This window comes from Ranitomeya imitator, chromosome 1 (genome assembly GCF_032444005.1).
Source record: "Ranitomeya imitator isolate aRanImi1 chromosome 1, aRanImi1.pri, whole genome shotgun sequence".
NCBI classification, from domain to species: domain Eukaryota; kingdom Metazoa; phylum Chordata; class Amphibia; order Anura; family Dendrobatidae; genus Ranitomeya; species Ranitomeya imitator.
Genome location: NC_091282.1, coordinates 73,501,777 through 73,518,087, shown reverse-complemented (window position 1 = coordinate 73,518,087; position 16,311 = coordinate 73,501,777). Strand labels below are relative to the sequence as shown.

At 41.5% G+C, this 16,311-nt stretch overlaps 1 protein-coding gene across 8 annotated transcripts in view; it reads left to right on the top strand.

The window, feature by feature from the left end:
* LOC138662455 (von Willebrand factor A domain-containing protein 5A-like) overlaps nucleotides 1-16,311 on the top strand; it is a 287,253-nt gene that overhangs the window by 181,789 nt on the left and 89,153 nt on the right. For 5 of the 8 annotated variants that reach the window (XM_069748132.1, XM_069748182.1, XM_069748140.1 and 2 more), the window contains exons 7-14: nucleotides 4,210-4,272; nucleotides 11,239-11,408; nucleotides 11,534-11,622; nucleotides 11,881-12,025; nucleotides 12,334-12,413; nucleotides 13,156-13,270; nucleotides 13,791-13,949; nucleotides 14,201-14,304. In XM_069748132.1, coding sequence (XP_069604233.1) covers nucleotides 4,210-4,272; nucleotides 11,239-11,408; nucleotides 11,534-11,622; nucleotides 11,881-12,025; nucleotides 12,334-12,413; nucleotides 13,156-13,270; nucleotides 13,791-13,949; nucleotides 14,201-14,304 — 925 coding nt within the window. The remainder of the gene's footprint in view (nucleotides 1-4,209; nucleotides 4,273-11,238; nucleotides 11,409-11,533; nucleotides 11,623-11,880; nucleotides 12,026-12,333; nucleotides 12,414-13,155; nucleotides 13,271-13,790; nucleotides 13,950-14,200; nucleotides 14,305-16,311) is intronic. The other 3 variants (XM_069748157.1, XM_069748173.1, XM_069748148.1) reach the window with 1 other exon arrangement.

Below are 16,311 nucleotides of genomic sequence, written 5' to 3'. Positions count from 1 at the left end.
GCATTATTAGTATACTTTCTATCAGACCTAATCTTACGTGCACCATCAGCAGCTTTGGGCTCTGTGTCATTAGTATCCTTACTATTAGAGCTCATGTTGGCTAAGCTAAACAGCTTTAAGCGTGGTGGTGGCAAACAACAGGTTAATAAGAGGCAGTGTCAGGTAGTAGGAAAATAGCCAGTTAATAATAGGCAATAGTTCTTTGCAGGAATGCAGATATTAATAAATAGGCAGTTTATATTGCAGAGAAATTGCTGGGCAATAATGGACAATGTCCTTATGTGGCAAATAATAGAGCAATATACCCAATGTGGCAAAGAAGAGGTTAATAAACGGCAGTCTCTCAGTATAACAGTCAGTGAATAATAGGCAGTATATGGAGAAAACACCAAACAAAAGTTCAAAATTGGTGTGAAAATGTCACTGAACCACTTCACAACTAAATATATATAGTTTTGGTAAATGGTATTATCATTTTTTTGACGAAATTCGGCAGGAGCTTGAAGAGCAACGTCACTGGGCCCGCCTCCACGCAGTAGAAACTTGCTGAGGTAAAAATTCAAAAATCACACCAAAATGGCGGGCGGAGTGTGTCACAGTACGGCACGTTTCTGATTGGTCGCTCGCAGCAGGCGGCAACCAATCAGACACTGGACACTGTTGACGTCACTTATCTCCGGACATTAGCTCCGGACATTAGCTCCGGACATTAGCAGGAAGTAGTATTCTAGGCAATTATATATTAGATATATATATATATATATATATATATATATATGATTTATGTATTAAGGCAGCGACATTTCCGCCAATATATTTATTGAGACAGTGACCCTGACCCAGGCAAGTTGAATAACACATCCTTTGTTGTCCAAATAGTGCACATATGAAAATTGCTCACCTTCTGATCGCGGCTGGGAACAAGTGGAATAAAGTCCAGTGCCGCTGGCACTTATACCCCCGTACGGTTCTCGAGTGCTAAAATGTTTGCTCACGTCGCTGCCTCTGATCTATGTTAGCTTCACACAGCCAGGCATGCAACCACAGCACCTTCAGCTCTGCTACATGTGAAATCCCAAACACAAATTGACTCAGCCAAAGTTTACCTGCAGGTTTCAATAAAAACAGTGGTTATGTTCCACTTGTAAGACCCGGACTAGAGGGAGAGATCCGTCTCACTACCATCCTACAGATCTCTCCTAAAATGAAATGCAACACAGGTTTTCCTAAACTGACTAGGTTAAATCTCTTTACCCAGTCCACACTTGCTTTTATTTTGCATGATAACTACAGCCGTGGCTGTGATCACAATGCACCCCAGTATGTTTCCAAGAACATTCTGGGGGATACATAACGGCCCTCGCATATGGTTCCTCTCACTATATAAATATACATATACACTGTGTGCAGAATTATTAGGCAAGTTGTATTTTAGAGGATTATTTTTGTTATTGATCAACAACTATGTTCTCAATCAACACAAAAGACTCATAAATATCAACGCTTAATATTTTTGGAAGTTGGAGTTGTTTTTTTTTAGATTTGGCTATCTTAGGAGGATATCTGTTGTGCAGGTAACTATTACTGTGCAGAATTATTAGGCAACTTAATAAAAACCAAATATATTCCCATCTCACTTATTTATTTTCACCAGGTAAACCAATATAACTGCACAAAATTTAGAAATAAACATTTCTGACATGCAAAACCAAACCCCCCCAAAATTAGTGACTAAGGGTGGTTTCACACTTGCGTTTTTGTCTGCAGCGTTTTTTTTTTTTCAAAAAAACGCATGCGGTTTTTTTTCCTATATTTAACATTGAAAACGCATGCGTTTTTTTGTGTACGCGTTTGGTCGCGTTTTTTGACGCATGCGTTTTTTTACTGCATGCGTTCATTTTCTGAAATGCTACTTGTAGTATTTTTAGAAGCGTTTTTTGGACCAAAAAAAAACGCATGCTTTTTCATGCGTTTTTTTTGGGTCAAAAAATACATTGGAGTCAATGGGGACGCATGCGTTTTTTGGTGCATGCGTTTTTTGCGGTAAAAAAGGTAAAGGTGATAAAGGGAACCTAACCCTACCCCTAACCCTACCCCTAACCCTAACCCTAACCCTACCCCTAACCCTAAGGGATCCTAACCCTACCCCTAACCCTAACCCTAACTATTTCTGTTTATAGTGGGTTTTTTACTTTATTTTGATGATTGGCAGTTGTCACACATTTTTCTGCATGCGTTTAAAAAACGCAAACGCATGAAAAAACGCATGTGAAAGCGGTAAAACGCCGCGTTTTTTTCACCACATGCAAAAACGCATGCGTCAAAAAAACGCAGCGTTTACACGCGTTTACACGCGTTTTTTCACCATGCGTTTTTTTGCGTTTTTTACCGCAAAAACGCACCCGAAAAAACGCCAATGTGAAACCAGCCTAATATAGCCACCTTTCTTTATGGTGACACTCAGCAGCCTCCATCCATAGATTCTGTCAGTTGCTTGATCTGTTTACGATGAACATTGCGTGCAGCAGCCACCACAGCCTCCAGACACTGTTCCGAGAGGTGGACTGGTCTCCCTCCCTGTAGATCTCACATTTTATGAGGGACCACAGGTTCTCTAGGGGGTTCAGATCAGGTGAACAAGGGGGCTATGTCATTATTTTTTCTTCTTTGAGACCTTTACTGGCCAGCCACGCTGTGGAGTAGTTGGAGGCATGTGATGGAGCATTGTCCTGCATAAAAAGCATGTTTTTCTTGAACGGTACTGACTTCTTCCTGTACCACTGCTTGAAGAAGTTGTCTTCCAGAAACTGGCAGTAGGTCTGGGAGATGAGCTTCACTCCATCCTCAACCCGAACAGGACCCACAAGTTCATCTCTGATGATACCAGCCCATACCAGTACCCCACCTCCACCTTGCTGGCGTCTGAGTCGGAGTGGAGCTCTCTGCCCTTTACTGATCCAGCCTCTGGCCCATCCATCTGGTCCATCAAGAGTCACTCTCATTTCATCAGTCCATAAAACCTTTGAAAAGTCAGTCTTAAGATATTTCTTTGCCCAGTCTTGACGTTTTATCTTATGTTTCTTGTTTAAAGGTGGTCGTTTTTCAGCCTTCCTTACTTTGGCCATGTCCCTGAGTATCGCACACCTTGTGCTTTTTGATACTCCAGTAACGTTGCAGCTGTGAAATATGGCAAAACTGGTGGCAAATGGCATCGTGGCAGCTTCATGCTTGATTTTCCTCAATTCATGGGCAGTTATTTTGCTCCTTTTTTGCCCAACACGCTTCTTGCGACCCTGTTGGCTATTTGCCATGAAACGCTTGATTGTTCGGTGATCACGCTTCAAAAGTTTGGCAATTTGAAGACTGCTGCATCCCTCTGCAAAACATCTCACAATTTTGGACTTTTCAGAGCCCGTCAAATCTCTCTTCTGACCCATTTTGCCAAAGGAAAGGAAGTTGCCTAATAATTAAGCACACCTTCTATAGGATGTTGATGTCATTCATGACAACACCCCTCCTCATTACAGAGATGCACATCACCTAATTTACTTCATTGGTAGTTGGCTCTCACGCCTGAACAGCTTGGAGTCAGACAACATGTATAAAAAGTATCAAGTGATCAAAATACAACTTGCCTAATAATTCTGCACACAGTGTATAAATATACAGTATATATATATTTACACTTCTAATTTTCCACCTCAAGAGACTAGAATCTGTGGTCGTTTGATAATCTGTACAATACACTGCAATATTATAGTTTGATTTTTATAAGAGATCATCAATTTTAGTCACAGTCAGTCAAATGGAGTTCTATCAGTGCCGACATGAAGGCCCTTCTCTCGGCAATCCCCAGTCATTTTCCACGTGCTTGTGATTGCCAGCCATGTTGTAAATCTTTTAAATGACGGCCTTCGGAAAGCTAAACTTTTGTGATCTGAGCTTGTTCCAATCTCACTAAGGGGTACCAATTATGTTACAGAACCAGCACCCGTATATGTGCAGAGCAGGTTCAGCTCCTGTGACCTCTCCATATACAGTAATGTACAGACTGGGGCAACATTTTTTTTTTCTGATTCTACTTCCTAAATCACCAGGATGGAATAAACACACAAAATAGAAAAACAGTTTTTCATCATCTGAAACTTCACGCTAAATTCTTAGCGTTTTGCTCCTCTCTAAATTCTACGTCGTTTCATTCCCTTCTAGTTGCCTACAAGTTATGGACTCTAGTTCGGCGAAAATTCCTCTCAAAATCTCACATTAGATGTGGTAAGTCCTCCTGAGACCAGGCTGGTATTACTGTATTATAGTACAGTATGTTATAGTAACTGATCCGTGGTGACCAATTGTAGTCATAGTGTTCAGGTCACAAAGGTGTGTGATCATCTTAATTGTCTGCTGCCAAATCATATATCAAATTAATATACGTGTACACGGAGAATAAACTACTCATGATTGCAGATTCAGTCACTAGTAGGATTCTTCTGTGTTATTGCGGAAATTGCACATACTTATATAGACAATCAGTTATCTTGATCATTGCTAAAATCTGTAATTTCTCCTCCCTCAGGAGGGGCTTAATCAATATTTATTGCCTTTTGTGATTCTATTCTGTTACCTAAGCAATAATAATTATTGGCAAAAAAACAGGACATGTAAACATGTCAAAGACCACAGAATTTTTTTTAATTTAACAGGTGTGAATCAGCACATAATCGCCATTTTGATTTATATATATGTCCATTTTGTATATCTTCATCAATTTCTTTATATCCTTAACAGGAGATCACATCTTCCTTGGAGTTTGAATAAAAGATTTTAACTTCTTTACATCAAATATAATAGTTTCTAAGTTTATTAGAAGATCGCATCCGACATCTTGGATGAATATCAACTCTGCTCTATTAGGACAAAGCTATACCTGGTGACCAGCTATGCTTCATTGTTTCTTAGGGTGCTTTCAAACTGTATTTTGTCACACATTCTTTGGTCCCGTCGGGACTTGCGTCCGAACCCCACTGCAAAACGGGATTTGAGTGTATGCGCTAACGGGGCCATAGACTATAATGGTGTGAATAGATTTTGGGGCATATACGCCTACTGAAGGTGGACATTCAGACGTAGTAGGATGTCCACCTTCAGTAGGCGTACACGCCCGAACATGATGCACGACAGTACACTCTGTTCGCACCATTCTAGTCTGTGGCTCCGTTGGTGCCTACGCCAGAATCCTGTTTTGCGGGGGTTCAGATGTAAGCCATAACGGAGCCACCAAGCGTGTGACATAACCCAATTTCAAAGCATTCTTCGCGACTGATGTCCTAGCTCTTCACGGCTCAGGTCATCTTTTTTTCCCCATGCTTATCAATAAACTTTGTGGTTGTAACCACTGATCCATTACTTAATATCTTGTTGATATTCTTTGTCTTCCAAACAAATATTGACATGAGTTGTCTTTTCTTGGTTTACTGATTTAGAGACCTCATGTGGCTGCTCTCCAATCATGATATTCTCTTAATTTCCTATCTTTGAAGATTAATTTTTATTGATCGACCAAGAACTTGTTAATGCTAATTACCTCTTAAGGATGGCATGATATCCGTGATAGACTCTTTTGCATTACATTACTGGAGCAATGCAGTGTTTCATCCTGCTTTGCAATTTGCCATGTTGCAGCCAAACAAAGACAACTTGGAGGTGAATCAAGCTTAATCTTCCTTGTTCTGGGGTTGTTGCCATGGAACATGATGCCTTCTCCTTGTCTGCTTCCCATGAACTCGCCAATATTTATTACTTAATTCCGGTTGGGTCCCTCCTTTCCTGAGTATCATCAGACCTTTTCTTGTTCTATCCAGCCTTTTTTCCAGCTGTTTAATCTACCTTGTTCCTGGGTTTAACTTCTGACCTTTTCCTAGACTCTGGCATTCTGGTTCCAGTATTTATGTCCCTGGAATCTGAGCCCATGCTATTCTACTGCTTCAGATTCTTGGCCTGGACCCTAACACTGACTTTCTCTGCCCCAGTCCTACTGGCTATACCTGTGGCTTTGTCTGACTACACTTCAATCCTGTTCCCATTTATGTCCATCCTTGGCTTTGTCTCTGACGTACATCCTTAGCTTTGTCTCTGATATCTATCCTTGGCTTTTGTCTCTGACGTCCATCCTTGGCTTTGTCTCTGACGTCCATGCTTGGCTTTGCCTCTGACATCCGTCCTTGGCTTTGCCTCTGACGTCCATCCTTGGATTTGAATCTGATGTCCATCCTTATTTTTGATTTCTCATCATGCAGTTGTTGATGTCAACCCCTTTCACAACCTTTAACTGCTGATTTTGGTATGGAGAGATAGTGTAAAGCAAATGTACAGCTCCAAAAGGAGGGACTCTTTTCGTACCAAACTGGAGGCAACATTTCATGTTATATTGGTCAAGAGCACATTTACCTGGTCAGCAGAGGTTGTAAAAGATGTAAAATTCTTTGCACTTCTCTATGAAAAAATATAACTTTTTGCATAACAAATGTGCATGTTTCTATCCAAGTTGTAGTCTTCAAACCAGTTGTGACCTGGAAATGGGGGACACTTTGGAACATCAGATGGTGCATCACTAGTTTGACCACAAACATTCCTGGGAAAGATACTCTCAAATGAATCACTTGATGTATTGACATAATCACTGCGAAAATGTCACCAAAAACATATTGCTCATTAAACAATGGAGGTCTATAGTAGAAAAATGCAATAAAGTGGACAAAAACATATCTAGAAAACAATGTGATTTTGAAGAAAAAAAAAAAAGCCACAATCATGTCTGACCTGACAACAGATCAGGTAGAGATGTTGGTCTGCTCCTCTCAGCAAAATGTACTTTTTGGATTATCCCCAAAGTACCATCACTAATCTTCCCTTCTTTTGGGGTCTACTCTGTCAGACCCTGCCAGACTCTACCAGCTTTTATGCCTGCGAGTTGTGGTGGTGTATCACCCTCCGAGCCCCTCACATCAGTTCCTGGTTCACTTAATCACCAGGCTTCCACAGTTCCTATCCTGTGACATCCCCACCTTCATCATGGGGGACTTTAACATACCCATTGGTGATCCCCTCTCCACATCTGCCACTCATCTTTTATCTTTCATCCTTTCACAGCCTACTAGCTCTCCTACGCATGAAGACGGAAATACACTGGACTTTATTTTCTCCCAGCTCTGCTCAGTGTATGACTTTACTAATTCCCCTCTTTCGCTCTCTGACAGCCTCCTCTCTTTCCCTGTAAAGAACTCACCCCACTCAGGATACCCCCACTTTCCATGCTTATATATGATATATGTGCCATTGATACCCAAAACCTATGAAGAATTTGCAATCATGATTGGCCCCAATCTCCTTCCTATCATGTCTGAACATTGCACTGAAACACTGCAAAGTGCCCTGGATAAACTCAACCTACTACACATAGAACAATTCTGCACAGTCCGCGGCAACCCTGGCACACGTTGCAAACATGTTTTCTCCAGCGGTGCCCCAGGTGCGCCAAACTTCTGCGGAGAAAATCCAATCTGGCTGAAGATTTCATCAATTATATGCCCTTCACCTCTCTAAACTAACCTACTTCAAAACCCTTATCACTGCATCGAGCAATCCTAAACAACTCTTTGACAATTTTCATTCTCTGCCCAATACAAAAGTACAGGCCCTGACCACCAACCTCAACGCTGATAATCCGGCCAATTATTATTTAAAAAAAAAAAATGGCCATATCCGACAGGACATTTTCTCACAATCCCCTAATATCAAGCATTCTCCTCACTCCTGTACTGCATCCAGCTCACTTTCTGTCTTTGAACCAGTCACAGAAGAAGAAGTAAACAGGCTCCTTGCATTTTCTTGCCCTACTACCTGCAGGAATAACCCTATTCCCTCATGTCTCCTCCAGTCCCTTTCCCCAGCTGTCACCACTCACATAACTAAAATATTTAAAAAATATTTAAACTCTCTCTCATCTGGCATCTTTTTCTTCTCATTTAAACATGCCAGCATACTCCCTTTACTTAAAAACAATCCCTCGAACAGAACTGTGCTGCCAACTACAGACCTGTCTCTAATCTTCCCTTCATCTCTAAACTTGGACTCTTGTTCCACTCCCGTCTAATCAGCTATCTCTCCGTTCTCTTCTTGACCGTTTCAATCTGGTTTCTGCTCTTTACACTCAACTAAAACTTCCCTCACTGAAGTCGCTACTGATCTACTAATAGCTAAATCCAGCGGTCACTACTCCATTCTGATTCTCCTGGATCTCTCTGCAGCATTCGACACTATGGACCTCCAGCTCCTCCTAGCTATACTCCGTTCCATTGGCCCGAGAAATACCGCTCTCTCCTGGTTCTTCTCCTACCTCTCTGACTGCTCTTTTCCTGTATCTTTTGCTGGCTCCTCTGTAAGAGTTAAATACAGTTTACTGTATTGTTGGAGATTTGTGATGAAATATATGATCTGGCCTGTAGAGGGCAGTACCGAGAGGCTGGAGTTGGAACTCGGCGATATTGGTAGTTGGGAGAAGTCGAAAGAGAGTCCAGGTGGAGGTGAAGCTGCAGATCCTTGGAGAAAGTCTGGATAGGGTGGTGCGACTCTGGATCTGCTGTTGGTGACTCTTGGACGCGTTGTTTGGCTTAAAATGAGCCGACTCGATGAGGACAACCAAGTACACGTGAGGCCTTATCTCTGAGAACTTAGGGAAGTTTTGCGCTGGAGAAATCGGCATTCCCTAAGAGATTCAAGACAGCGTTTCTTATTATTTGGGACTCAGCCCAGCAAGAACCTTTCTACTTCAGTCTTAGGACATACCAGTACCATTTTACATCTGAATATATATGTACAGATATATAAATAGCCTTTTAGAGCTCGGGTTAATTAGGAGAAACAGCCTCTTTTGTAAGAGACACTTCGAAAACTGCTCCGAATAGGTGATTACTAAAGTACTGGCACAACACTGTCGTTTTATTGATTTATTCATGGAAAGGGTTAATTACGTTGTATTTTGCTCTCATATAACTTTAGGTGTTATTGAGCATAACTACTGTCTTTGCATTTGATACTTATATACTGTTTACCTACCATCCTTTCCTTTGTTTTATAAACTGGTTAGTAAATATTTATATTATATCTAATCTTTGTCCATGTCTTCTGATTGTTGTTGTACCCCTCATCCTGTGGCCGTCCCTCGACCATGTTTCACTTCTTCCTCTCCTCTTTCCTTTACTGTCGGATTTCCTCTAGGATCAGTCCTTGGCCCTCTCCTTTTCTTCTTATACACTGCCCCTATTGGACAACCACCAGTAGATTGGGTTTTCAGTACCATCTCTACACTGATGACACCCAATTATACTATTTGTCTCCTGACATCACCCTTGCATTACTACAAAATAGCAGTGACTGTCTTTACACTGTCTCTAAAACTGAATTTATCAAAAACTGAACTCCTTGTGTTTCCTCCCTCCACTAACCTATCTAAGCCCGATATTGCCATTTCCGTGTGTGGTTCTACCATTACACCCCAGCAACATGCCTGCTGTCTTGTGGTCACTCGATTCAGGTTTTTCATTCATCCCCCACATCTGTTCATGCATTCGTTCATGTTATCTACACCTCAAAAACATTCCTAGAATTCGACCTTTTATTACCTTTGACTCTGCAAAAACTCAGGCTATGTGCACACGTTGCGGATTCGTGTGTGGATTTTTCCGCACCATTTTTTCAAAATCCGCAGGTAAAATGCACAGCTTTTTACCTGCGGATTTACCGCGGATTTCCTGCAGTTTTTGTGCAGATTCCACCTGTGGATTCCTATTATGGAGCAGAATCCGCACAAAGAATTGACATGCTGCGGAAATTACAACGCAGCGTTTCCGCGCTGTATTTTCCACAGCATGTGCACAGCGGATTTGGTTTTCCATAGGTCAACATGGTACTGTAAACCGCATGGAAAACAGCTGTGAATCCCCAGCAGCCAATCCGCTGCGGATCCGCCGCAAATTGTGCACATAGCCTTACTGTTGCTATTTTTCATTCTTGTCTGGACTTTTGCAACTCTCTACTAATCGGTCTCTCTCTAATCAAACTCTCCCCCCTCCAATCAGTCCTAAATGCAGCAGCCAGGATCATATTCCTTTCCAACTGCTACACCGATGCCTCTACTCTGTGCCAGTCATTGCACTGGTTGCCCATCGGCTACAGTTTTCAATTCAAACTCTCGCCCATAAAGATCTCCACGGATCAGCACCACCTTACATCTCCTCCCTGGTCTCCGTCTACTACCCTACCTTTGCCCTCCGTACTGCTAATGACCTAAGAATAAAATCCTAAATAATTTGAACTTCCCACTCCCCTCTCTAGGACTTCTCACGTGCTGCGCCTGTTAATTGAAGTGCACTACCCAGGACATTTTGGTTAATCCCCCAATATCCATAGTTTTAAACGTGCCCTAAAAACGTTTGTTTTGCCCATATGGAGCTTTCTTCAAAATCAGGACCCTTGTAGCATCTGTTCGCATACCCTTCATGACTTACTATCTCTGTGTGTCTGTATTGTACACATACTGGCTGGTGACCAGTTGATGTAGCGTTATCTGAGTCACTATATGTTATATTGATGGATGACAGTACAGTATACGCATTTTTTACCATTTACCTTTCATTTCTACACTGTTTCCTCATAGATTGTAAGCTTGCGAGCAGGGCCCTCACTCCTTTTGGGATTGGAGTTGTATTATTTTGTAATGTCTATTGTCTGTACAAGTCCTTGCTAAAATGTAAAGTGCTGCGGAATATGTTGGCGCTACAGAAATAAAAATTCTTCTTATTCTTCTTATTATAAGATTTTTTTCACATATGACATTGTTTAAAGAGTTGAGTTTTGAAAGGTTTGGATTTTTTGTATTAGCTTTTTTTTAATCTTCTCTCATTTTCCTCCACCTTATTTGATTAGAGTTAATAGGGGCTATCCTCTGATTAGGATCAGCATCTGTAGGCTAGAGTGAAGAGCGGTAACAAAGAGCGTCTCCTGTGTATGAAGGTCTGAGAATTGTCCAAATCAGACGACCCTTCATCTTATAGTTGTATGTCAGATACATGTCAAATCCTTCTTACATTTCCATCTTTTGCATGTGTCCATATATGTAGATCGTCTGGAGTTTTTTTATTATATTATTTATGGGACTTATTTGATCTCTTCCGATTATTTTAGGATCTCTTATGAGCGAGACTGTCGCCATGTTGAACTTCTATCCCAGTTTCCCAGCTGCAGAAGGCCCGACAAACCGTGGAGAGTTTATCTTTGTGGTGGATCGGTCTGGGAGTATGGAGTGTCCAATGAATTCAGAGCCAAATGCCCCACAACGTATTCAAAGCGCTAAGGTCAGTGAATGGATTCTGTGGGGTCATTTTAGTGACCATCTACTGAAGTATATTCATCTGATCACTTTTCTGCATATTTTTTTGCTTTTTTTTTGGCTTTTGACACAGTTTTCTCTCTCATGCAGGAGACCCTGGTCCTTCTATTGAAGAGTTTGCCTCTTGGATGTTACTTTAATATTTTTGGATTTGGATCCCATTTTGAGTCTTTCTTCACGTGAGTTTAAATAGTCGCCCTTTTGATATCAAGTTTGTGTAAAATATAAATTTTTGGGGGAGACAAAGTGATGGTTATGGATGGAGGTTTGCAATCCTTCTTTTACAGTAACACTCACCTTGGAGGCCGCTCCTCAACCACTTTTTTCTAATCCATCCTCCATTCATGCATTTATGGGTCCCCAGAATCCAGTATGGCGCATTTAACTTCATATTCTTTACTTAGCAGGCCATTGCCTTGTTTATTTGTATTCTTCAGGGAGAGTAAGGAGTATACACAGCAATCCATGGAAGAAGCTGTCAAGATGGTCAATGAAATGAGCGCCAACTTTGGAGGAACAGAAATACTGAGACCCTTAAAGAAAATTTACGATACTTCTGGAAGGCCAGACCACCCAAGACAGGTACATCACACAGAATACATGACCCTACATTGGATTTTCATGATTCACAAGTGCTGGACCTCCTGTTTTACACTATAAATTTGAGTATCATCCACCACGAATGGTAGCGACATAGGGGCAAGTATGCCAGCTGTTCAAACTACTGTGATCTAGCGGCTGCGGCATCAGGTGGTGGGATTACGGGTGTTGGACCTCCACTGATCTGATATTGATGTCCTATCTTGGACAGCCCCTTTAATTTACAGAATGTTTTGAACAATTAGCATTTTGTGATAAATACTAATGCTTTATATTTATGGTCTTTTTAGCTTTTTCTCTTCACTGATGGAGAAGTCGGGAACACAAAAGAAGTGATTGATGAAGTCCAGAAAAATTCAAATAATCACCGGTAAAATCAACCATCTTATTTTGTCAATTTTTCAACCTTTATGTCCAGGATACAGTGATTTATGCTACTAAGATCCCGTATTCTTTCAAAACTCTTTGAAACCTTTGTCTTACACCCAAATTAAAGAATTCTACAATATGTTCTCACACAGTATCAGGCAGAAATCCTAAAGAGGTTCTTGTGGATGCTTTCTTTCACTAAACCTTGACCAGGTCGATACATCAGTATTTTCCTTACTTACTATTTCTCCAGTTTATTCACCATAAAGTTTAACCCATGACCCTGTAGTAGGTGATTCTGGAGATGCACATTATATAGCAATAATGGATGCACATCCCGTAATACACGACATGTCAATGACTAATGTAATGCAATAGACAAATACTTATATATTGTTTGGTCCGCAGTGGACCTTTTCTATGATACCATTTTGGTCCTTCATTGGCTAGTTGCCTAGTATGTAAAACCCTATGTAATGGGGCTAAATACAGGCCAATCAGATAGCATTTCTCTTGGTTGGTGATGGTTTTCTGGCCTTTATGGAGCACATACACTAAAACAACTGATTGGTGATTAATAAATTCTTGGGTGGATGTTCATCATCATCATCATCATCATCGTGATTTTCTTTGCATTGCACTCAACGATAACATACAAAAAGTTCTCATAGAACCAACTGTTTGTATGGCTTTGTTATGTGACATATTACACCCTGACCTTCATATCCTTGATGTCCATGTAGATGCTTTACATTTGGGATCGGTGAAGGAGCCTCCACATCCCTCATCAAGGGCATGGCCAGAGCAGGAAGTGGGATATTTGAGTTCATCACCGGCAAAGACAGAATGCAGACCAAGGTGAGTGCTTGTAAGAGGTGGATGGGGGCATTCCTTTAACCCCTTAGCAACCGCCGATACACATTAAAACGACGCCCACTAAGAGTACTTATTCCCCCATCACCGTTTTAATACTCTTGGCTATCTGGGGTGCTGAGACCCCAGAGAATATGATCAGGGCCGGATTTTCTGGTGTCCGATCACGTGATGGCTGTTACTCAGTGAATAACAGTGATCACAAAAAAGTGTGCCGGCTGTTCAGATGATTTATCTCTCTTCTGACTTGATATAAATGTCAGAAGAGAGAGAAATGATGCCCCCGAGACCTTTCGGTACCTCCTCCATCCCCTGATCCCTTCTGATCCGTCCCCTGGACCGGCGTCATCTTCCTTGAAAAAAAAAAATGGTGGGCGCGTGCAGAGTTCGCCCGCTGAGATGTGCCATCCGGTACCCAGGAACAATAGGACATTTTTTCGAATTGGTTAATTTTGATCACTGTGATATAAAGTTCATGTAACACAAAACCTTTTTTTTCTACTAGGTTCTTCGGGCTCTGAAATGTTCCCTTCAGCCCACCGTGAACAATGTCTCACTGACGTGGTCTCTTCCCTCTGGCGTGGAAGCCATTCTACTTTCTAAAGTCCCCAACTCCATCTTTCAGGGTCAAAAGTCCATTGTCTATGCCCAAGTGAAAGGAAAGGTAGGTGACATCAAGTCTACGTCTCCTAAAACCTTCTAATATCTGGCACCTGGATTTAATCACTGTGTCCCCTATACTAATTACTGTTAATCATCTTCTTAGGAGCACGACTTCTCATGACCTAAGAATCCTTTTTATTGTAGGAGAAATATTAGTAAATCAGCGTTGGGCCTGTATAAAGTATTCACACCCCTTCGGCATGTTGCTATGATTGTGTTGAGTCCTTACAGATCACCTTTCCATTTTCCTAGGTGGAGACTGAAGCGGAGGGTGAGGTTTGCCTGCAGTATAACTATAAGGATGAACTTTTGAAGAACGCCATTCGTTTCCCTCTTAAAATTGAAAAAGTTGAAAGGTAATTCTCAAGAAATCTAAGTAATGGGTGAAAATTGAATTGAAGGGATTTTCCACCACTTTGGGGGCATAATAGAAAAAAAAGCATCCACCTCTCAGATGGGTGCTGCTCTTGTGCATTGGTCGCGGTGTCCACCTCCAAACTGATCCTGTTCACATAGAATGAGAAGGTGACACCCATTCAATAGGTGAGTCATTTTTTTTTGTAGTTTCACTTCCGTGGCCCTTTAACCCCTTTCTGACCTCGGACCGGATAGTACGTCCGAGGTCAGATCCCCTGCTTTGATGTGGGCTCCGTCGGTGAGCCCACATCAAAGCCGCGACATGTCAGCTGTTTTGAACAGCTGACATGTGCGCGCAATAGCGGCGAGTGGAATCGCGATTCACCCTCCACTATTAACTAGTTAAATGCCGCTGTCAAACACTGACAGCGGCATTTAACTACCTCTTCCGGCCGCGTGGCTGGAAATGCGCATTGCCGACCCCCGTCACATGATCGGGGGTTACCGATGCGTCAGGATAGTAACCATAGAGGTCCTTGAGACCTCTATGGTTACTGTTGCCGGTTTGCTGTGAGCGCCACCCTGTGGTCAGCGCTCATGGCAAACCTGTAATTCAGCTGCATAGGAGCGATCTGATGATCGCTGCTATATAGCTGAGCCGATCCAGTTGTGCCAGCTTCTAGCCTCCCATGGAGGCTTTTGAAGCATGGCAAAAGTAAAAAAAAAATGTTTAAAAAAATATGAAATAAATTAAAAAAAAGAAAAGTTTAAATCACCCCCCTTTTGCCTCATTCAAAATAAAACAATAAAAATAAAATCAAATATACACATATTTGGTATCGCCGCGTTCAGAATCGCCCGATCTATCAATAAAAAATAGGATTAACCTGATCGCTAAACAGTGTAGCGAGAAAAAAATTCGAAACGCCAAAAGTACGGTTTTTTTTGTCGCAATAACAGGCGATCAAAAGAACGTATCTGCACCAAAATGGTATCAATAAAAACGTCAGCTCGGCATGCAAAAAATAAACCCTCACCCGACCCCAGATCACGAAAAATGGAGACGCTACGGGTATCGCAAAATGGCGCAATTTTTTTTCTTTTTCTTAACAAAGTTTGGATTTTTTTTTCACCACTTACATAAAAAAAAACCTAGACATTTTTGGTGTCTATGAACTCATAATGACCTGGCGAATTATATTGGCAGGTCAGTTTTAGCATTTAGTGAACCTAGCAAAAAAGCCAAACAAAAAACACGCATGGGATTGCACTTTTTTTGCAATTTCACCGTACTGGGAATTTTTTTCTAGTACACGTCACGGTAAAAGCAATGATGTCGTTCAAAAGTACAACTTGTCCCGAAAAAAATAAGCCCTCACATGGCCATATTGACAAAAAATAAAAAAAAGTTATGGCTCTGGGAAGGAGGGGAGTGAAAAACGAACACGGGAAAATGGAAAATCCCAAGGTCATGAAGGGGTTAAAGGGGTAATCCAGCTCTTATTATATACATGCTTGTGGGAGGCCTGGTCAGTGACTTTACACCAACAGATATCTGCTGGTTCGGGGGCTTAAACAGCAAGTTTCGCTCACCTGTCCTCTTCCTATGAATATTACAGGTGGACAAACAGAGCCAAATTACCACTTTAAAGGGAATCTGTTAACAGGTCTTTTGCCAGCTAATCTGAAAGCAGCATAATGTAGAGGCAGAGACCTTGATTCCAGCGATGTGTCACATAATGCTCTGCTTGTTGTAGTTTTGATAACATTTCTGCTTTATCAACAGGCTCATGATCTCTGTATAACCCCGCTCCCAACATTGATTGGCAGCTTTCTGTGTACACTGTGCATAGGCAGAAAACTGCCAGTCAGTAGTGAGGGTGGGGTTATACAGAGCTCAGCCTTCAGAGAATTGCTAGATCTGCAGATGATAAAACAGTGATTGTATCAAAGCTACAACAAGCATCCCAGTGAGTGATACATCAGTGGCTCTGTCCCTACATCAT